At 38.0% G+C, this 21,988-nt stretch overlaps 1 protein-coding gene across 3 annotated transcripts; it reads right to left on the bottom strand.

Annotated features, from left to right (window-relative positions):
- Window positions 1-1,260: 1,260 nt before the first annotated feature.
- CTSO (cathepsin O) lies at window positions 1,261-13,276 on the bottom strand. Of its 3 annotated transcripts, XR_003257120.1 has the most exons (9): window positions 12,989-13,276; window positions 12,259-12,364; window positions 11,149-11,282; window positions 10,045-10,212; window positions 8,737-8,858; window positions 4,687-4,850; window positions 4,147-4,239; window positions 2,253-2,699; window positions 1,261-2,114 (listed from the first exon to the last, which is right to left on the bottom strand). XR_003257120.1 is itself a non-coding variant. In XM_026088264.1 (8 exons), the coding sequence occupies exons 1-8, from the start codon at window positions 13,190-13,192 to the stop codon at window positions 2,665-2,667; spliced, it is 1,026 nt and encodes a 341-aa protein (XP_025944049.1). In that variant the 5' UTR covers window positions 13,193-13,276; the 3' UTR covers window positions 2,042-2,664. The 3 variants fall into 3 exon arrangements, 2 of the variants coding, with proteins under 2 accessions (XP_025944049.1, XP_025944051.1); XM_026088264.1 differs by having other exon boundaries at window positions 2,042-2,699; XM_026088266.1 differs by lacking the exon at window positions 12,989-13,276 and adding an exon at window positions 12,654-12,743 and having other exon boundaries at window positions 2,042-2,699.
- Window positions 13,277-21,988: the final 8,712 nt, after the last annotated feature.

A 21,988-nucleotide genomic window follows, 5' to 3' on the forward strand; every position in this document is an offset into this window, starting at 1 on the left:
TATCACACTGACTGGTGCTATCTCTCAAATATAGCAACTGTTCTTGTACAGTGAGGGTGTGTAAATATGTATTTATGTGTGAATAGTATAATCAGCTTATGGCAGAAATTCAATTATTTGTAAAAAATCTGTATTGCATTAGGCTATATTGAGGCTAAAATGACATCCCAATTGAACTCAATGGCCAATTTAACTCAGCGTAAGTGTTAAAAACTGAGGTTGGTGTCTTAAAGCCTTCTTCATCTAAGGAAAGAGAGTAAATCAGAATTACCATGATCATACCTTATTTGTACATATTTTTGTACTTGTTAGTGTGCCTAATGGCTGTTAGTAAATTACTTCTTCTAGTTTAGGATGTAATTAGTCTTAACAACTTCAGAAAAATATTAGTATCTGAGCCTTAGTGGAATTTCAAAAGGAATTTTGGGGTAAGATTTTCAAAAGCAAGATTTTAGAAAAATCTTAAGTCTTGAATCTATGGAAACTGAAGCCTCTTGATTTTTTTAATATAAATTAGGAATCATTTTTCCTGTGTGTTGTTACACATGAATAGAAATCTCATCAGTAAAAACACTTACTGTTAAAAATAGTAGATATAACTGAAGTACTTCATTTTGCACTTCAAATAAAGCAGTATTAAAGCTCTTCTTTTGTTGTCTTCTTCTAAAGCAAGCATAATGTTCAAACAACAATATGACAAACGTTTAAAGTTTTTCAATTCAAAATATCATTGCAATAAGGACACAATTGATGTATAGTAAAACTGAGGCAAATTTGGCCAGAGAGTATTGAAAGAGCTGTGTCTGCTTCTCATTAGATGGACTCTTGTCTTTCTAAACGTTTCCCTTGGAAATACCAGAAATTAAGGCATACACAGCATGTGTGAATTGTTCTGTATCTTAGTGTAAACACTTATGACTGGTAAAATCACCTCAAAATTGTTAACATCGGTAGAACTTCTGTGTTTGATACTACTATAACGTTATGCTTATCAGTGCTGATTTATAACTTTAGCTATTGTTTTCCAGTTAGTACAGTGTGCTACTCATTCTTTGTGAACTGTTAAGGAAAGGTTGTATTAGAGAATATGTACATATACTTCTCCTTTTGCTAATCTGAAGTTTTCAGCCAGTAAAATTCAGTCAGTTGCTGAACTACCTGAAGTAGAAATACACAGCAATTGGTCATTCTTTCATTTAAAATATTAACAAAGCAAAGTGGAAGGACTAAAATGACAACACTTACAATGAAGAATTATGAATATTCATTGCATTTGTCATAAGATTATTTAACAGGGAACTATTAACATGGTATCACAAGTGAGTGCAAAAATTACAAAATTGCTTCCATACTTTTCATAATAGTGCTTCATAAAGGATACAGGTGGACTAGAAGGCATTCTAGCTGAAAAATTCAGAGCATTTTAGAATTGCATGTTTAGCTCTGAATTCTGTTTATATTCACCTGCAACGGCATTTTTACAGATCAGCAAAGCTGGAACCACTTTTTGTTTCCCAACAAGTCCCTCCAATCAGCACAGGTTCAAGAATACTCTTAAACAGTTCTGTAGGGAAATTCAGCATCCACTCTATATGGAGTATTCTACGACTGCTGCCTTTTTAAAGGTGGCAAACATATTAACAGTCCCCTCCCACCGCCCGCCAAAGCCTTTTCTATAATAAACAAATTTCTGAATTTGCACTTTGCAATGGGCTTCAGTGTTAGCATGAAGTAGAGAAGAAAGAAAGCATGGAACTGACACAGCTCTCAAAGCACAGAAGAGCTGATTTGCAAACACATATGTCCTGTTAGGACACACGACATACCTTCATGTCAAGCCACTGCCTCTGTTTGTCTAAATACAGCCCACTTAACAGTTACTTCTTGCTTTTCTATACATCTAACAAACTAGTTTAGAAAACTTGGATACTCCAGGCACATCCCAAAACATATTCGTTGCTCTGAAGAACATACAAGTTATATTTACCCAAGAAAGGTCAAAGACTGAAATGGAAGGACAGCAGCAATACAGAGACACTGGTTGCTCTGGAAACAACTTTATGACTCTGCATCTCCCTCCTTTATTCCTCTAGCTTTAGAAAAGAAGTAGTATTCTACAAAAAGAAGGACAAAATGCATGTGTGTCAGAGATACCAGAAAACCAAAACAGACATCAAAGCATAACAGAATATTTTCTTCTAACCCTCCCTCCTCCCCAAAATAAAAGCAGACTTAAACATGGTTCTTCTCACATTCAAAGCATTTCAGTTATACTCTGTAATACTGTTGATTTCTTGATTCAAATTCCATATCATCTGTCATCACTACATTCCTTGTCAGAAGACTTCTTATGGAGTGGATTTTTTAGTATTTGACACCTTCTGGATAGAGTTCAAATTCACAGTTTCAGTCCATTTTTGTAACTTCCTTTTTCCTCACTCTGCAGTCAACACTCAGCTCTCTCATTCCAGGGAAGATTCGAAATGCAACACACATTCCAAATAAAAACATTTTTTAAAACCTTGGCCAAGCCATATCTGCCCAAAAGAGGAAATTTCCTGTAGTTTCTTAATTTAGGAAATGTTGCTTTGAAGTAAAGTCTTCACATGCAGTGTACACCAAACTATTAACCAAATAATAATTGTGGTCTTTGGCAAATAAATGTCAAACAAACACTGATGAAACTGTATCCGCTATACCTACAAATGAAACAAAAAGATTTTTGAATAAATACTGGAAACAGAGCTGCATCAAATTAGACTTGACAAAAATAAGTTCCCAGAATTTGTATCCTATTCCCCCTCTCCTCCACGTCATGACAGTAGGTGAACTGCAAGGGAACAGAGGCCTTTTTATTTCTTTGTTGATTGACACTGTTTATAGTTGAGCTCTACTCACCTCTCTTCTCTGCTTTCATGTTCAAAATTTTAGATCTTGAGGATTCAGCATTAGTGCAATATGGGTGCTGAATCTAAACCTTAAAATAATCTTCCTTCTTAATCAGATGCACCATCACATTTAGTTTGCTAGTGGTAAACTAATAGACAACAGGAAACTATGAAGCTTTGTAAKATCACCAAGAGACTAGAGAACACAGTTTCTTTTACAAGAGACATTTTAAAACACTCGTATACACACTAATACACACAGAGCAACTACGCTTTTATTCATGCTCTGTTCAAGTCTTTTTGGATTGTTGTATTCCTCGAAGTACTAAGACCAAAGTCTGACTATAGCTTGTGAAGGTATCAAAGGGTGACAGCTCTCAACCTCAACAGTAACATCAGAGCACTCCTAAAGGGGAAAACATCATGTGTTGAGGAAGGGGAATAACTACTAATCTTTACTGGCTGCTCCTATGTAGCACACAACACAAAAAGTGAAAGATCCTGCTTTTTCAGCAAACAACTTTGAAAATAATGARGATGTTCTTCCTGACCACCTCTGCAATTGACTTGCTTTAATTACCATTACTGCTAAATCTTTGTTTCCAAATAGTTTGTTTATACAACCATAAATGCAAATAAAAGTTTCAGCAACATTCAACAGCTATGATTGGGCTGTATTGACTCTATTCACGTTGTTCTGAACTTAACTGAGTGCAGACTGGCTACAAACTAAATATTATCTATTCTCATTTGAAGATGATTTACATCAGCTTACACCTTTTACAATGGCTGTGAAAGATACTGTGAAACGTACACAAGGTATGGATCTTTCTCATGGAAGGTAAAGTCAACAAAAGACCTATAGTATTTGTCTAACAAAAGAATTCAAAGGATGCACAACACTTACTGCCTAGCAGTCCAATCCCAGCAATTAGGCTCAGCAACCTTTGCCTGTGAACAGGGGCTTTACCCGCCTGACCTCTACATCCAGCAGCTCAGCAGAAACAGGGTTGTTAAGTATTCTTACGCTTTATACAGCTCTATCTTTTGTATAGTGTTTTACAATCATTCAGCTACATGGCTTGCTTCAACTAGGAAATGATTTATTTATTTTTCCACCTGGACTCATCTAACCCTCTTTTAAAATACAGAAATGACTTCTATTTTCTCTCTGAGGTCTCCCCTTATATTGCTTTACTTATATGGAGTATCCCAGCATATGGCCTTTACCACTCACATTATTTTTTGTCAGACTTACCACAGACATTGCTGCCTATCTTAACACGAACATAGCCATCTATTCCCCATGTACGCCCCCAAGAGTTCTGTACAATCCAGTAAGGGATGCTACCTGGAAAAGACATTTTCATAAAACAAGAGACAACATGAGATTTGAGAAGCATAGAAAACTTCTAACACTCTACAGAGTTACTCACCATTCTAAGGTCCCGTGGCTTTTACTGGTTTGATGACACAGTACAATGAAATCTATTATTGTTCACATAGAGGACGGAGCTAATATTCCAGTGCTGAACAGACTTGATATATTGTCTGCTAGGGTAAAGATATACATACACCTGTGTTCTTGTCTTTACAAGGGCCAGGAAGTCCCACAAAACTAGAGGAGGATGGAGAGGAAAAGAGTTTCTCTCCTGGGATCAGACTGCACTTTCAGAACTGAGGTGGCAGAACATACAGTTTAAGCCTTATGGATTTTAATCCCCTGCACCACAGGAGGCAGCTGCAAGACAACACACACAAAACCCACTGGGTGGAAGTTTAGTTGCTCGAAACTTACCTGTTCTGTCAAAACCAGTGATAAGAACAGCATGATTTGCTTTTCCACTGGAGCAGTGATACTGTATGATTCCACCAAGATAATCCTGCCAGCTCACTGCATCTACTGTTACTGCCAAAGGGCCCCCGTTGACAAGCATCCGCATCATTTCCTCTTCCTGGCCACTACGAAGGGAGTGCGCGATAATGCAAAGTTACTTCAGTCAGCACGCCAAAGCAATCTGAGAGGTGGTGGTCTGCTCGTTATATATGATTTAAGAATCAAATAATTAATCTCTTTCCTATGAGTTCTATGCACCACGTATTCAATATCTATTTTATACACTACAACTCATTAAAATAAAAATAGGGCGCACAGGCTAAGCAAAAGGTGCAGATCCAAAGATATGATGCTATTAAAATGAAGCAGGTTTCTGGGTCCAGACACAGGGCAACAATCAACAACAACTACATTTTATACATCACTTTTCTCAATTAAAAAAATAGCTTTTGACAAATGATTTGTCTCTATCATTTCCCATTAGTTTTTCAAACATAGAGAAGTAACTTTAATTTAATACACAATAATGCACTAAAATATGTATCCCAACATATTAAAAAACACAGGACATACAATAGACAATTACCACTATTAAACATTTACCATTAGCATCCTCGTACAGCTTTATTTACGTAACATAGCGGAACAGGAAATTTCTGTCATTGCATGGTATCTGTAATACCTAAATTTGGCATATACAGAATGGCAAAGCTATAACTGATTTTAGTTATTTGTATCCGGCAGTAATTCACATCCTAGTTAAAATTATATCTTGTCTTGCAGTTCAGTATGCAGCTGTATTGTACTGATAAAAATTAGAAACAAACTTATTCAGTACAAAAGCCTAAAAAGCTGGAAGTTGTCTTTACAAAATTCAGTTGATAGCACTGTTTCCTGTGTCATGGACTTGCGGAGGCTGGGGCTATATAAATGGTTAAGTGCTGAAGTAACTGAACACTTGCTAAATTTTTCAACAAAATCTAATTATCAGTGATAGGTTTTGTTGTTTCTGATGCTTAAGTAACATAATGTTCACTTAGCATATACTTCAAATTGTAACTGATTCAAGGATCAAATTTTAAAATAGCCAGTTTAAAGGACCTGATTTCAAGACACTGACTTAAGCTTTATAATTCGAACAGGTTTAGTGTCCTACAAACTGTTAGTTGTAGTAGTACATGACACATCCAGGCACACTACAAGAAAAAAAAATGATTGATTCATTTAAGAAAGCATGTCTTGCTCATTTCTGAAAACTTTTTCTAAAACCAGAAACAAAGCTAATGAAAAGATCCATATGAAGAGAAAAGGTTCCTTGTCACTAAACTGTTTAGAGAGTCTCTGAATATGTACTCATACTGTCTAAGCCCAGACAACAAATTAAAGTGCCTAGAAAGAAGGGGCCTAACCACTAACTACATGGAAAGCCTATGCTCTCAATTTTGTTACTTTGGAATACAATTACCCTGCAAAATTCTCTATTTAAAGATTTGCTTGGGACGCATTTTTCTCAAGAACACAGGAGGGTTTATTAAACTGTGTTCAGTTGATGGTGATACAGACTGATCTTCTTGTATTCCCCCACCTTCAAAAAAAAAAATGCTAGTTTCAAAGTGTGTTTATGCACATGAAAGTACAATAATAGTAATGATTAAAATAAAACTATGATTATTGGTATTACAAGACTGAAGGCCCTTTTACGTAGTTGTATAAACATGCAAAGGCATTTTCTGCCCTTGAGTGAAATCATCATCTAGATAAGGACAAGATACAACAACTGAACATGAATGAACAAAAAACCCAAAAAACAACAACAACAAAAAAACCTCACCACACCCCACATATTACCACACCATGTGCAAGTATAATTATGTTTCATATTCCTCTCCTTCCTTCTCAAACATTCATGGCTACAACTGTTTCAAGTATCAGTTTCAAATACATCTTAAAACAAAACAACTCCTGTCTTTTCTATACAAAGAGATTAGCATGCTCCAAAAGTGGGAAGGAGAAACAGTGCAATTTCCAGTAAATTACGCTATAAACAGGATTAAAAAAAAACAAAAACAAAAGACTAAGTAAGGGAAATTTGCGTTAAAAAAAGCAAGCAACCAAATCAGCACAGCTCCATTAAAACATTCTCTGCTTTTAATCACCCACATGAAACTCCACAGCGAGAGGGCAGAGGATACCAATCATTAGCAAGGATCAATTTTCAACRCATGACCATGTACGCTGAGGACAGTTACTACCTATAAATTATTGACATTTGTGAAGAGTAGGGATTTCCTTGGGAAGCTTTTACGCTGACAAAGGGTGACAGGGACTGACTGGTCATCTTTTTTTCCAGTACAAGCACTAAGGGCATGAAATGAAACTAGGAGATTCAAAACTAACAGAAGGAGATGACTCTTCCTCCCATGCCTGACTGGGTTGTGACATTCTTTGCTATAGGATGATGTAAACACTCCAAGTTTATACAGCACCAAGGGGAGTCTGAAAAAGCGCAGAAAAGAGAAATCCATTGAGGGATATGGAATACCCAGAGGGCACTTCTGCCTCAGAGAGGCTTACAGCCACAGATGTTTGGAGGCTGGAAGAGTACTCAGGGGAAGCTTCATAGATGCTTGGCCTGTTCTTTACTCTGGTTCTTCAGCATCCAATTTTGCCTACTGCTGGAGATAAGAATACTAGGCTGAATGTGTCATGCTTTGATCTGACACAATACAAGCTGCTCTTCCAGGACTCCCACTTCCCATCCTCACCATTCTCGGTGGATACATCTAGCAATAGAATTGCAAAATGGCAAAAAGTTTCCAAATTGTGCCATTAAAATTATTTTTAAAAAATTACAGGAAATTAAGTAGATAATCCAGTTTACAAAAATGCCAAACAGAAGAAAAGGGAGGAAAAATCAGGCTGCTTATGTAGGTACTTCTGCGTTCAAGTTCAAATAGTTCTTCCATGTTTTTCCAACCATTAGCTAAAATTTCAGAACATTTTAAGTAAGAAAAATATAAACATCTTAAAACTAACAATGGCCATGATTCTAGGGTCACAAGTCCTCAAAAAAGAAAATGATGACTTTCACTGTTTGTTTTTTTTTTTWAAAAAGATAACTATCTCCATTTTAATCTCATCTGAAAAAATCAATTTTACAAAAACCTTCAAGGTGCTGCAGTTGTTGATGTAACAGCAAAAAAAAGAATATTCTAAGTTGAGATTTTGATCTTTGAGACCAAAAGAAAGAACCAACTATCAACTAGAAATACAGGCAATTTTTTTTTAAACAAGGACTATTTCTTGGCAATTAAGTTTTAGTTAAGTCTAGAGCAATTGACATTGTATCACAAAAGTCAAAGTAAATGCGAACAGCCCGATACTTCAGTGCCTACTYGCACTGAACTTTCGGTTGACTTAACAGGCAGGAAGAACAGTAATATGCAGGGCCCAAAAAACTGTCTCAGTTATTATTGCAAAGGCTCTCTTAAGGGATAGTGTCTGCCAATTGTCTATAGAACAGTATAAATTTATATCTCTGAATATCAACAAAATGCCAGTACTTGTTACTGTTACTTGCAACTTTGCTGAGCTTCTGCAGAGAGAGAGAAGAAAGGAGTATAACACTCTATCCTTGAGATGACAAGGAGGTTCTTGGTGTTTTTCACGAGTCAAAGAGTTTGCTCCTTCTGACTTTTAAGTATGTCCTAATAATTTTTTATGAGAAGTATACACCATAATTTAAAGCAGTCCAGGCATGCCTACATAGAAGTCAGGCTGGCATAGACAACAAAAGCTGTGAAGACCTGATAGCATGGTTGACTGGATTCATTGCAGCAAGCCACAACTATCAAAATTTTATATATTAATTTTTTTCCAGCACACAGCTACAGAACTTGTACCATCAGTAACTTCATAACCTTTGGCTGGTCAATGCACTATTGGCTCTGGCTTATCCCACAGCTAGTGAACACAGAAGTACAGCAAATAAAAAGAATCAATAGTAGTTACCTGAAGTCATATGCAGCAAATCCTGTTATTGAAACTCCAAAATCTGAGCGATGAAAATAATGGCACAATCCTGTCTGAGCTTTAAAACTGTATTCTGAATCTCTCACAAGCTTTACTTTTGTCTGCAAGAAGATAAATGAATGAGAATTTAATGTGTTGGGCTTTAGCACTATGCAGATCAAAATAGGCTTTGAAATCAACTGTAAAACTCATGCAAAATTCAATGTGTTCCTAGTGAGACTAGTGATAAGAATGACACGTCTAGAGATAAAATATTTACCATCTCCAGTTTCCCCGATTTGCTGAGAAAGTTTCAGAAAAGACTCAGAATTGTTTAAATAAAAAACAAAATTAAAGGAGAAAATCACTGGTTTGAACTAGTCTCAAGACGATCTCCTAGCAATATAAAATTTAAAGTTATAGAAACTAGGCATTCATTTTATGAATGATAATTCATTCTCTCCAAATGATGCTCCCCCACAAAGTTATCCTCTCCTCAGGACAGTTCAAGAACCACAGAAATCCCAAGAACAATTACATAAAAAATTAAATCCAGTTGTGCTATAAACATCAAATCCTCATAACTGTATTATAGTCGCCAAGGTCCAGCTACTAAGTTATTTTATAAACCTTCTGTACAACTTTTCTTGTCTTGTGCAGTACAGTATCTTTGTGGCAGTGTCCCCTCTGGCCTAATCCATTTGTAGTCCTGCTGCTGCTGAGCAAGAGGGAGTTCTGCTTTGGAAGAATGTAGATGAACATTCCCTTTTTAAATGAAAAATTAAACGCATTATCTAGACTGTTATTAACTGGGGTTATATGAATCTTTGGGGTAGGATTACAGAGTTCCTTAAAAAGGACAATAAGGTATTTTTTTAAAACTCAAAAAATGTAGGGGATTCTTTTTCTTATGACTCAAACTGTCTTCCTAAAGAAGAATTTTTTTTATTTCAAAAGACATTAAAATATTCCTGGTTAGATGCATTATTAATACACATTTTGCATTTTTAGAATGAAAAGTGTTAGCTAAAACTACAGTAAGATTTATTTTTGAAACTATGCCTGCATTTGGATTGTTTCAGGGTGCAAGTGAAAAAAAGACAAATGAAATCAATTTTATTCTGAGGTTCCCCAAGCTCTTGCTGAACAAATTCACTCTGGATACCAGACTAAAAAATATATATATTTTTTAAATCAGCTGTGCTCTAAAGTGTACACCCCCTCCCTATTACTTTTCCCTCAGTTTAAAAAAAAAAGTGTCAGTTTGGAAGCTAAGGAAGGGCTCAACATTTACGAAAAGTTTCAAACCTGGTTCAGCCAGCTCAAAGCACTAATCGTGGATCCACCGCTGCAGCCATAATTATTGTATGAACAGTCAATAACCTGCTGTACACTGAGTTCTTCCAGATTATTTCCTTTAATTGCATAGGCAGACTCTATACCACCCACAACACTGAAAGCCCAGCAGCCTCCACACTGGTGCAGAGAAAAGGGGGGAAAGGGGAGAAATGATAAGTCAGCTTTGGTTTTGAAACATGATATTAAAAAGAAAAAAAGTCAAAAAGATCCTCTAAGGCTCTTTGTTTACTACCTCATACTTGAACTTTGTTTTTAAGGCAATAATAAAGAAATTGAATCAGTCATTTAAAATACTGAACTATTTTTTTTCCCTGTACTACTTTGTGAAAACTAGAAATACATTATGGATGTCTTATTTTAAGGTTTCCTTCCTGACTCATTTTTACTGTAATAAAAACAGCTCTTTAAGTTAGGATTGAGGATGGTTTTTATTGTGAGATATGCATTTTCTTAAGGAAAGATTGAGGCTGAGGATGAAACTACTTTTTAACCACAATCGTCAACAACATTTTGGAAAGGATGCACTTAAGGAAACGCCTCTACAATTTTCAACAGTTTGAAGAATTTAATAGAAATATATTATACTTTAAGAAACAATAAGATGAAATTAAACATAACAGAAAAATTCTTAGATGATTACAGAATCTATATTGCACTTCTCAGATCTTTAAAATGAGGCATTTAACAAAGAAAGTGGAATTTATTCCTACGAGAGGTCCAGGTTACACTATGCAGCACAAAGGAAAGACATCAGGATTAACAGCTCATCTTTTCTTACCCTACTAAAAAGTAACCACACATACAGTTCATAATTGCACAATTTCTCAGTGCACAATAACTTTTACATCTTATGCTTTTAAGTGTAATCTCACTCTGCATAAGATGCAGGGTCACTCTGTACATGCTCAACCAGGCGTACTTGTGCCAGTGCTCCAAGGAGTCCTGAGGCTGTGCTGGCCCCTTCCAAAACCTTCATTCTGTTTTACAGCCTACCTGCTGGAACTGTGTCTGAGCAGGGCTTGGGAACCCGGAAAGGAAAATGTCAGCACTTACTGTTCGCTGATTTCTCACTTCTGCAATGACTTTCTTGTCCCTCCAGTCAAACTTCTTTGGCAAAGGTTTTTCCTTCCCCTTTGGCACTTTTATGTATCTGGGAAGTTTGTGAGGTATGCTTCTTAAGTAAATAGCTAAACACAGAATACAGACATCTATAAATCTACTAACTTAAAAAATTAACAATGCTTATTAGAAGCCAGAAAGGTAACTTTGATCCATACGTACAATCATGAGATTACATCTCATTCTCAAATGCATAGAGAAATTAATGTATTTTGAAATAACAATTATACTCTAGAATGACTTTAAATATTCCTATGGTGATAGAAAGAACAGAAATACTCCACATACGAAATGTGAGTACAGGCTGTTAAGACCTATTAGAACTGATCAGAAACCTGTAACTACTCCATAAAGCAAGTTTTGTTTTGAAATTTTCAGAATATTTTACATACTAGAAAAGTATCCCTTTATTTTAGTCAGGTAAAAAGGAAAAAATAAAGAGAATTATTTAAAGAGGCTGAAATACAAATTGTTAGTTTTTCACTAAAGGATGCTTAATTATTTTGAATTAAAAAAAAAAAAAAAGAAGCTCCACGATAAATAGGGCACATAACAATAAACTTGAATTGCAAGAAAGAAAGATAAGGTTAGGTATCAGGTAAATTTTCTTAGCAAAAACAGTGAAGCTTGGCAGATTGCTCCTGAAAGTCATAGCCATCATTGTACAGCTTTAGATCTCCAAGCATCTGTTGGGTTGCAGTTGATTTTCTCTTGGGAAAGGCAAAATGAATAGAATCTGTTGAGTACTTTCCAGCTCTAAAACTGTTGTAATGGAAGAAGGCTTCAAGGCCCAGTGAGAAGAACGAAAGAATGAACAATTTGGTTGCTAAATCAAATTCAGGCTCTGGGAAATTCAATCTCGCAAGACCAGAAGAAAATGAAGAGGACTGTTGTATCCTTCAGAAGTACTTGCAGTTTGGACCAGCCATTGTAAATTAGCCGATTATTAACACTGGAAGAACCTGTAAATGTGACAGATGGAAGGTTCTGGGATAGAGTAGCAAAAATAGTAGAAAAGATATTAGCATCAGCCAAAAAATGTACCTTTGAACTCTTCAGGAAACAGGTGAGAAAACTGATTTATTCCATAGAAAGCAGACACATTATCATTTGATGATGAATTCATTAGTCTAATTCTTTTAGCGCTTTCCTGAAGAAAAAGAAAATGTTACAGACAGTATTAAGTTAGCAGCAGTGACAAAACAGAACAGGAAAGAAAGAGGTTACCAACAGGAAACATGAACTTAGACAACAAGTTAGCTCTTCCTAGATTCGCTCCAAATTCATCCTGGATTACCACTAAACAAATACGAAAGTCATTAAATTAATTTCAACTGCAAGAAATATCCTGAAAAAGAATTTATTTGTAAGGGCATAGAAAGCAAGAAATCACTACAAAACAGACAAAATAAGTGATTCAAGAACAAATTGTGTCAAACCTATCTGATGCCCTTCTTTGGCAGCATAACAAGCCTTGGGGTTCACAGATACGGAAAAAATATCTTGTCTCTAGATATGAGTTAACTCCATCTCTATGTTCTTGTAGAGCAAGAGAACAGCGTAAGGGCCTGAAGACTGCAAAACCTCCCCTCTCGCCAGCGCCACCGCAACGTCCCCTCGGTCCGCGGCTGACACCTCGTGTCACGAACAGAGAAGGAAACAAAGCAAAACCAAACCAAACACCCTCAGCCCCCCCCCCCCCCCCAAGTTCAGGGAAACCTCCTCCTCCACCCCCGGCCCGGCCCGGCCCCAGCGACCCGGCAGGGACACCTACCCGCAGCGCCGCCGCCGCTGCCGCCCCTCTCTCCCGGCCGCCGCTGCCGCCCTCATCCCCGGGCTGGGTGCCCGCGCCCGCCCGCGGCAGGCAGCAGAGGAGGACCACGGCCAGCGCCAGCACCCCCATTGACCGCCCAGGCCGGGCGGAGGCACCCGCTGCCCGCCGGCTCCCGGCCGCGGCCCCGCCCCGCCGCCATGTCATGGCGGGGGCGGAGCCTCGCACGGACTCAGCCCGCACTTTTCCTTTTCCTTTTCCTTTCCTCCACCCCCCCCCCTTTTTTTCCCCTCCTTTCCTTTTAGAAACCTCTCTTCCTTCCAGCCTCTCCTCGGAGGCGGCTCCCCGCTGCCCTGCGGAGCGGGTTACGGGGCGGGCCGGCACCCCGGCGGGGAGGGGCACGATATGGCGGCCGCCCCGGAGGGGTGGAGGGCGCGGCGGGGCGCGGCGGCCGTTGGTGCCGCTGCCCCGGGGTGGCGTTTGCTGTGCTCGGGCTGCCCGGCAGCGCGGGGACGGCTGCATCCGCCCACGCAAGGCTCTGTTGCTGGTCCGGAAGGGCCCGTGATTCACACGCAGGTGTTTCGGTGTGGGGCACGTGTTGTGCCTGAGAGAGCCATGCTGCGGCCTCGCTCCGTGCCTGCGGCAGCGGCTGCTCGGTTAAATACGGTGCTAAAAATTCACCCCAGACCTTCTCTGAGAGGAAAATTAGCTGGCACGTGTGAAGTGGACTGTTAGGAGTAAAGAAAAGACGTAGTTATTTCCTTGGGACAACGGAAGGTTTATAGCCTTTAGCATGTGCAGACGTTAGTGGGGAGAGAAGAGCTATGAAGTGCTATAGGCCAAGGTTGGTGCAGTCTGATGTCCAGTACAGTTAAGGCGTAGTGGAAGAAGGGCCTCTTTGAAAGAAACCTCCCCAGAAAACCATTTAAACCTCATGTCCTGCGGAGAGTTGCATACCTGCTTGCTTGCCTGCACTTACCATAGCTCCTTTGATGGCCTAGAGACTATTCGTGTGCTGGTGCAGGAGCAAGCAGGTTAGTGTTTGGGGTCTAAAGCTTGTCACCATGCAAGTATGAATTAAAGGACAAATCCTTTTTATTTATTTCCATTGTCAAGTATTTTTACATGTTTTTCTGCTTGCAAGTAGAATATTTGCGTGTTTAAATTGTCCCTCTTGTTTCTCAGTTCTTTCTGTCCCTTTTTTCTCCCCTGGGAGTTTGTTACAACCTAAAAGCATGGTGCCGGTAGCAAGTTTTGCAGTTTGGTGCTTGGGAAGCTGGAGGGTTTGCTGACACTGAAAGTCTGTGCTACTGCGTGTGAAATTGTACCGTTGCTGCCAGCGGGGTACAGGGTTGGGTGGAGGGGCCCACCCCAGCTGCGGCCGCCCCACCTGGGTCCTCTCAGCCAGGGCCCTGTAACTGGGTCTTCTGTCTTCTGAGAGCCCGCGTTTTGGTTGCCTTCCTCGCTGAAATGGTAGCTTCTGTTTCGGGGGGGGGTGCCAGGTAGCTTCAGCGATTTGGGTGGTTGACTTCTGCCTGGCATCTCCCCAGCTCGTGCCTGCAGAAGGGTTTAAAGAACCTTTATAAGCAGCGCTATGAAGTCCTCTTCATTACCTAATCATTTTAAACCTTCCCCCCACCCCCCAAAGTTTGATTTCTGCTACTTTCTGTGACTAGGGTGGTAAAAGTGTTTTGAGGATGGTTGTATTTGCTTGGACTTTACGCGCCAACTGAACAGCGCTTGAAAAGCTTTTGTGAACATCCTTTGTAGCTTTTGAAAGAATAACAAAACTGGAATAACATAAAGAACAGGTTTTGTGTCACATTTTGCGTTTGGTTTAGCTTTTCTTGATTTATTTTATTCTCTCCTGTTTGGCCAAACAGACTGTCAAATTATTTTATAAATGTACCATAATCAATGCAGGGCTTGAATTGAATTGCCTTTCTCTTGGATGCTGTATTTGCTTTTTTTTTTTTTTTTTTTTTTTTTTAAATGAGCGACAGTAAACAGCAATGGCCCTGAGCCTCAGCAGCCAAATTCTGCGTGCGGAATCCATCAACCTGCAACTAGAGGCATCTGCAAATGGAGCCTGCGTTGATCTGTGGTAGCAGAGTGGCCTTCCTGTCTGTCTGTTCCCCTTGGTCTGGTGCAGTGTCAGGGTGAGACCCTAGGAAGGAGCCCAGGGCAGGGGCTGGCAGGGAGTGTCAAGGAAAAGTGTGGTATGGGCACTGTAATTTTGGATGCACTAACAGAGTAAAAGCAGGTTTAATGATCGCATAATTTTCTTTTGCACAGTATAGTATAATGGCACAGGAAAGAAGTTGCTTTGACAGGTATTGCAAGCAACAGAAAGATATTGAAATATGTACAATTAAACAGTAGTCCTTGAAGTGACTTTTAATGAAAAGTAAGTTTTGAATTAAGTGTTTCAGATTTTTCCACCAGGCTAACATCATCGACTTCCATGAAATCGGTCTGCTAGCTTTGCAACTCAAAATCTATTGCTTAGAAATGATTATCTCAAATGGAAAAACATCTTTTTAATCGTTAATATACAATCATTACATTCTAAAATAGACAACTTAGCTTCACTAGAAGAGAGAGATTAACTTTCAGTTATTTTTCAGTAATTTTTTCCATGGACTGTGTATTGTTCATAACAGGAGAAGCAGTTGTCTTGCTAAGAAAAGCTATTTTACCGTGTAGATACTTCAAGAGTTACTTTTTCTGTGAAACACATGAGGGCAGCAAAGGACCTTTGAAAAGGCAGTTGCAAACTGCGGATATAAAAAGCTGCTATTTCAGGAAAGTAGATGTGTACCAGATTGATTCACATTAAGGATTCTACTCGGCATATCAAGAGGAAAAGCGTGTTTCTCTTGAATTTGCCCTCCCTGTGTGCTAAATAGGTGTGTCAATTTATCTTGTTCATGAGGAAAGAGAGACTGTTGGTAATGTCAGTGTCTCTGATGACTGCTTCTCAGTTTTATTGGGGAGAATAGAAGTGTAACAAACAACAAAAGATAGGGAACTGACAGCCAAAATGTTTTAGAATACTTTATTCTTCTGCTAAAATACCATCCTATTACAGCACTTTGTACTTGCGCTTAGATGAACAGAAACCCCCAAAGGTGCATAAAAAGAGCTCTATGAACCCATAGCCTGTGCTCTGTCTTGAATTGCACCAGAGTACATTTAGCTCTGCTTCATTAAGATAAAAGAAAATACACTTGTAAAAATATCAGAATCAGGCCTATAAAAAGAATGTGGTGTAAAGTCATTTTTAAGGTTTTATTGATATGAATAGGTATTGATTCAATGACAGAAAAGCCATGTATTAGTTACACGTCACCCCAGACAGGCATGATAAAAATCCTTCTATTGCACCGTGCAAATGYGTATTTTCTTTATGTTGCAAGATTTTTTCTGATAATCTGGTTTAGAATACTATAATTGTAAATGCTTATTTTTAGATATATTTTAATAACATTTTTCATCTCTTTACTATTCTGTCTATTGATGAATGTTATCTCATGAGCCCAAACAGGGCACGCTAAAGGAAAAAGCAGTAATGAATATATATTTAGGAAACGCTACATTGATTTTTAAGGTGTTTTCCCTAAATAAAGATATTCCTGTATTGAGGCCTAGTATCTTACTATGAGATTTGGTGTTCATCTGGTGCAAAGTACCCATTCCTAAAATTGCTCATAATGTATAATAGTGTAATTAATGGGGGAATTTTCATAGTATGGGGTCAGAGTTAAATAACATGTTAATATTTAGTAGACTAGCTAGGGTTTTTTTTCCTCCTGTTAGATTCTTGACTCTCATTAGGCTCTTGTTAGAAGCCAAAGTGCACTGAGGCTAGGTTATCAATGTTTTTAATTATCATAGCAAATAAGGAAAAAAATACAGTAAATTACTTCTGAGTTGAAGATAGGTCTTCCATGGATGGTTAGTGCTTCTGCTAAGGGCAATAATGAGATGTGGTGCTTAAGTGTTAATGGCCCTCTGGAGACAATGGTGCCTTCCACTCTGATAAGCAACTGCATAGCAGTAGTTTGGACTTTTGCCTTTTGCTTGTGTGTAAGATGTTTAAAGAATGAAAAAGAAATCTCTTTGTGTTGTGCACTCAGTCTTTTAAGAGAGAAATAATCTGAGTCCAGCAGCAGATAGAGTTGAGCACCTTTTCTTATGAAAATTTGTTGGAAAACATGAGTGCAGGATAAGTCTAAGGATTTGTTTGTATTAAGAACTTGCTGTTTACTAATATAGTTGCACTGGTAACAAGTGTAAGCAAAGCAAGCGAGCATTGTGCTCTTGGAATGAAATCTGGTCCCATTTAAGCCAATTTAAGGCTAAATACAAAGCATTGCAGCGGCTAACATTCAAAAGTCTCTTCTGAGTCCCAAGTTAAACATTGAAGCTCATATGCAGTAGAGAAAATTATGCACATAATAGCTGGATTTGCAGGAATAACCAAGCTGAACAAGAAGTTACCTTAGCTAGATGGTCAGAAATATCTAGGTTGGCCATTGAAGTCTCTCCTCTTAAAGCTTTCTTTGCAGATATTGCAATAACTATAGGACCTGCATCTCAAACCTGGCTCTTCTGTATCTCAGCTGGATATCCTAAACACCAGCAAGTCTCCAGCTCTTTTCTTTTCAGTCTGGTCAGTAGGGGGTGAATCATGAATGAGGGCTGGCAGCAGAGCTAATAATTTAAATCAAATGGCCATCCAAAATTTTAAAATACAGGCAGAGGTGGTTAGATGTTACACTGTCACAAGAGGAGAAATAGTTGTTCTGAGTGAGACTGAAGGAAAAAACCTCAAAGAGTTTTAGAGAGCTGAGAATTAGCTTTTAAGACTTTGCCACTTCTTACTTGCTCTGTTCTCATCACCAATACCACTTGCCAGTGGGTATAACAACTTGACATTAAGTGTTCAGAGCTGCGAAAAGTTCTCACATCTGGATCACTGAAATCTTGTTATCCTGTTGGTGTTTTTTTTATATATCAGAGTAAATGCAAAATGGTTATTGCTGAAAAGCAGAATTAATAGTTTTTGGGGAGAAAATTTAGGCAAATTGGTTGCAAGCTGGTTCAGTGACACAAGCCTATATAAACATTTATTCACTTTAGTCATTCTGATTTCTACCATTGAACAGTTTAATTATGGGAGGCGGATGGAGCACTCACTCTCAGGAATAATGCTGTTCTGCAGAATCTCCTTTGTAATTTCCTGCAAATCCTCCAATTAATTTGTCTGTACATCCTTAATGAATCATCAGTGGCTTTGTTGGTGGAGGGACATAGCGAGAGGGTAGGAGGACTTGCCAAATTCAAATACAAGGAGAGACAAAATTAAAGAAAAAAGTAACATTTGGAAATCCAGGTGTTTCTTATCCTACATAGATTTTTACAGTCTTTTTTTAAGGGTCTGATCACTCAATTCCCCACTGATGACCATAACTGAAAAATGCTGTTTAACCACTCCCACTTTTGAATCTGTTCCATGTAGGATGGCTTCCCCTTTTGTTTTACCATGGAAATCGAAAGGACTTTTTCCAGTCACACTGTGAATCAGTTATGGCTATTGCTGCTATGATTATAATAATAATATAATTATACCTCTTCCCTATAAGGCTTTATATCCATAGATTTCCAGTGCCCTTTGTGGGAAGGTGAGCAATGTAGGACCCATGTCAAATTTGCGTCACAAGCATGAGGCCGATGTCTGTGACTGGCCTGTGCAGAGAAACAGAAGGGCTGGGACAAGGGTCTGTTTTACATCAATGGCCCACTGCAGTCTTGCTCAGATTTTGTTGCTTAACTGCCACATGCTGTTAGGTTCGGCATAAAGTAAAATTCTTGCGTGAGGACATGTCATTTTTGTGACGTAAAGTTTTGGTGGAAGTTTTATGGTTTTTTGTTGCTGTAGCCTGTGTCCTAAAAGCATTCTTTTATGCAAGAGGATCCTGTCTTCCCTAATGCTCCTTGTGCTGAATTCACCCCTATGTTGACAACCTCTCCATACCTGGTGCTAAAGGTGCTGAACCTCTGAAGTCTCAAAGACCTTATGTACTAGGAGGGTGGCATCCAGCCGCCTGTTGTGAATGGGAGGATTAGTATGCAGGAAAAGAAATTTAGGGAAAAAGTGAGGAATAGGACTGTGCCCTTGGTTCCTCTTCTGTTACCATGGGGAGCAGATACACTGGCTGCAGATACCGACTGAACAAGATGACAGCCATTCCAGGTTATCAGTGCTATGTCCTTGTCATGATATTTTAATCCTCTGATCCTTAGTGGTAGTGCAAACGTGCCATAGGGAATTTCCATCTTTACCTCCTTCCAGTTTGCCTGTACAGACAGTGTCTGACTAAAAGAGCAAAGTTTGAGTTCTTACAATTTTTGGTCCATTTTACTTCTGTCCATTTTAACCTTTGCTGTGTATTCTAATCTTTTTTTTTTTTTTTTTTCTTTGATTGTGAAACTTTCTGCAGGCTTTGGTTAGGATGTGTATATGTGTTTGCATACGTGCACATGTTCAGATCAGGCAGTAAATATTAATCAATGTTAAAGGCTTTACAAATATCTTAAGTGAAAATAGAATGCACTTAAAGCATGGTGCTACTAATGAGGAAAATACGTGTTGAATACTTATAAATGATATGTTGGAAAAAGTTCACTTCTGTGTCCTGCTTGAAAACAAAGATATGAATTAGATGACAGATGAAGTCCCTCAGTCTTTATTTCTATGCTTCATTGACTGTGCTTTCACTGGGATCTCTTCTGTATTTTGAACTATTTGCTCTTCAGCTGTAAGAATTGAATATGCAATTTAAAAGAAAAAAAATGCAGTAAGAATGCACCATGTAGAGAGGGCTCAGGAGTTACGCTGATTAAAAATCTGGAACCAAACTGAAAGGCAGAAACGCTTTTATTATACATAAAGGCAAAATGCTGTAGGATTGAGATAATTTCAGTGAAGGGAATCCTAATGTAATCATTTTATGAAGCAGAATTTGAGCATGTTTGAAAATTAGGAGGTCATAAGGAAAATAAACTATGCATATATAAATTAAGCATCAGTCAACCAAATCAATTCTGGGCACATAATTTGTTTGTACTTAGAACATTATTTTAACATCTTTGCAAATAAATGTTGACTGTTCAATTCGGTTGATGCTTTTTCAAGACTGTAAACAAAAGTATAGTCTCACAATTATTCTGTGGTCCTAATGATGATTTTAGATGGTGTAAACCAGGAAGAGTTCCATTTAAGTGAGTGTGCAATATACAGATGTAAAATTGATGCCATGGTGAGCACAGCTGAGCCTTGTATATTTATTTTAGTTATGGACCTTGAGCTTGCATCTACAACTTGTCAGGGGGAAGGGAGAAAACTTATTATAGCTTCTAGTTTTCTTCTTGTATAATGGTACTGTCAGCTTTCTGTGTAAGGCTGTACATGGCAGTGCAAGCAGAGTTTCCCAGAATATTAAATTACATTGTTTTGAAAAATATAAATGATGTTAGGAACTGTTGTGCAGAAAAACAAAGTTTCATTAATTACTCAATTATATATTTTATTTGGAGTAATTTAAAACATAAAGATAGCTTATTTCATCTTTTCTTTCTTAGCAAAACATATTCATAGTTTTAAAAGGATACTGTCAAGTCTTTGAGGCCTAAGGCCTGGTTTTGTTTTGGTTCATGAGTATACTGCACTACTGTTCTAACTTTCCCAGGAAGTGGAAATTTTACAGATCATATTTTCATAAAGCAGTTACGATTTAGATTTCTTAATGATGCAGTTATCATTTTCTGTTCTGTGCTTCATAGGTTCTGGTGTATAACTCAGCACAGAGAACTGAAGAGGCAGTTCCCTCTGCAAGTCTTCATCGTGGCCAGTGAGAAATGTGACCCTTTTCTAGAGTGGAAAAACCTTTCTTGTAGCTTGGCTTTTCCGTGAGAAGTTGAGAGTTTATTAAATTTGTAGCCCTTCATCCTAGTAGACTTAAAGATCATTGAAAAGTTCATCCTTTAAAAATGACTTGAGAAGTACATTCTGCTTTTACATAAGCCATTTGACATTTAAATTTTTCTCATAGTTTTTTTTTATGCATTTTAATTACCAGGCTGGTGATGTACATAGTATCTATAGTGCATTTGTTGTCAGAGTTGAGTGTTTAAAAAGTATTAAATCGTGACTTGCTGGAATTTGAGAGGAAGTAGTCCTTACCAATATTAGATGTTAAGGATTTAACATTTAATTTAGCATCTACATTTAAGCCTCAGTTAAAGTGAATAATATTACTGTAATATTTTTTAAATGGCTTTTGTTAAACAGCTTGAGGTAATTCTTAAAGGAATATTGGCTAAAGAAATAAATAAGTATGGGGAGAATGTTCAAGCTAAAGCTAGTGTGAAAACTACATTGTAGATTTTTTATTTTGGGCCTGTCAGTCTGGCCATGATGTCCATGTAAGTTATCAGTCTATCATGAGATTGTAACAGTGCTGGTAAAATGTAGTGTTTTATCTAATTTTTTTTTTTGTCTTTGTGTGGAGAATATGGGCATGATATTCTGGATGAATCATGTGATTGCACTCAGTATATGCTCTGGCTTGTCTGATTAAGATGAAGAATTCTGCTAATTTTTCATGGCATGCTGCCATCTTGTGTGGACTTGACCACTGCTCTGCTTGTTGACAGGTTACTATGTAGAGATATATAGCACTTTTATTTGAGGGTAAGATGCCTGTCCTTCATTTTAGCTTGAACAGAATTTCTCTTTGGGTTGGTTAAAGAAATTGTAATAATATTCCTGTATGACCTTGCTTCCAGGCTAGAGCCAACACCAGGCATGCTTCTTCATTTAGGTGACAATGAGTGATACAAAATGAATTTTAATATTTTCTGTGCTTGAAATCAACAGTTCATCTGACTGGATTATTAATGCTTAGGTATTTTGTAACATCTGAAAACTTAGTGAAA

The sequence above is a fragment of the Apteryx rowi genome, unplaced genomic scaffold (assembly GCF_003343035.1).
Source record: "Apteryx rowi isolate R43461 unplaced genomic scaffold, aptRow1 scaffold_76, whole genome shotgun sequence".
Classification (NCBI taxonomy): domain Eukaryota; kingdom Metazoa; phylum Chordata; class Aves; order Apterygiformes; family Apterygidae; genus Apteryx; species Apteryx rowi.

Coding starts and splice junctions, on each gene's coding strand:
- CTSO (XM_026088264.1), bottom strand. CDS start 13,192: ATGACATGGCGGCGGGGCGGGGCCGCGGCCGGGAGCCGGCGGGCAGCG. Junction 4,851..8,736: donor TTTGCTGCATATGACTTCAG/GTAACTACTATT, acceptor CTCCCTTCGTAG/TGGCCAGGAAGAGGAAATGA. Junction 4,240..4,686: donor CACTGGTTTTGACAGAACAG/GTAAGTTTCGAG, acceptor TGTCTTTTCCAG/GTAGCATCCCTTACTGGATT.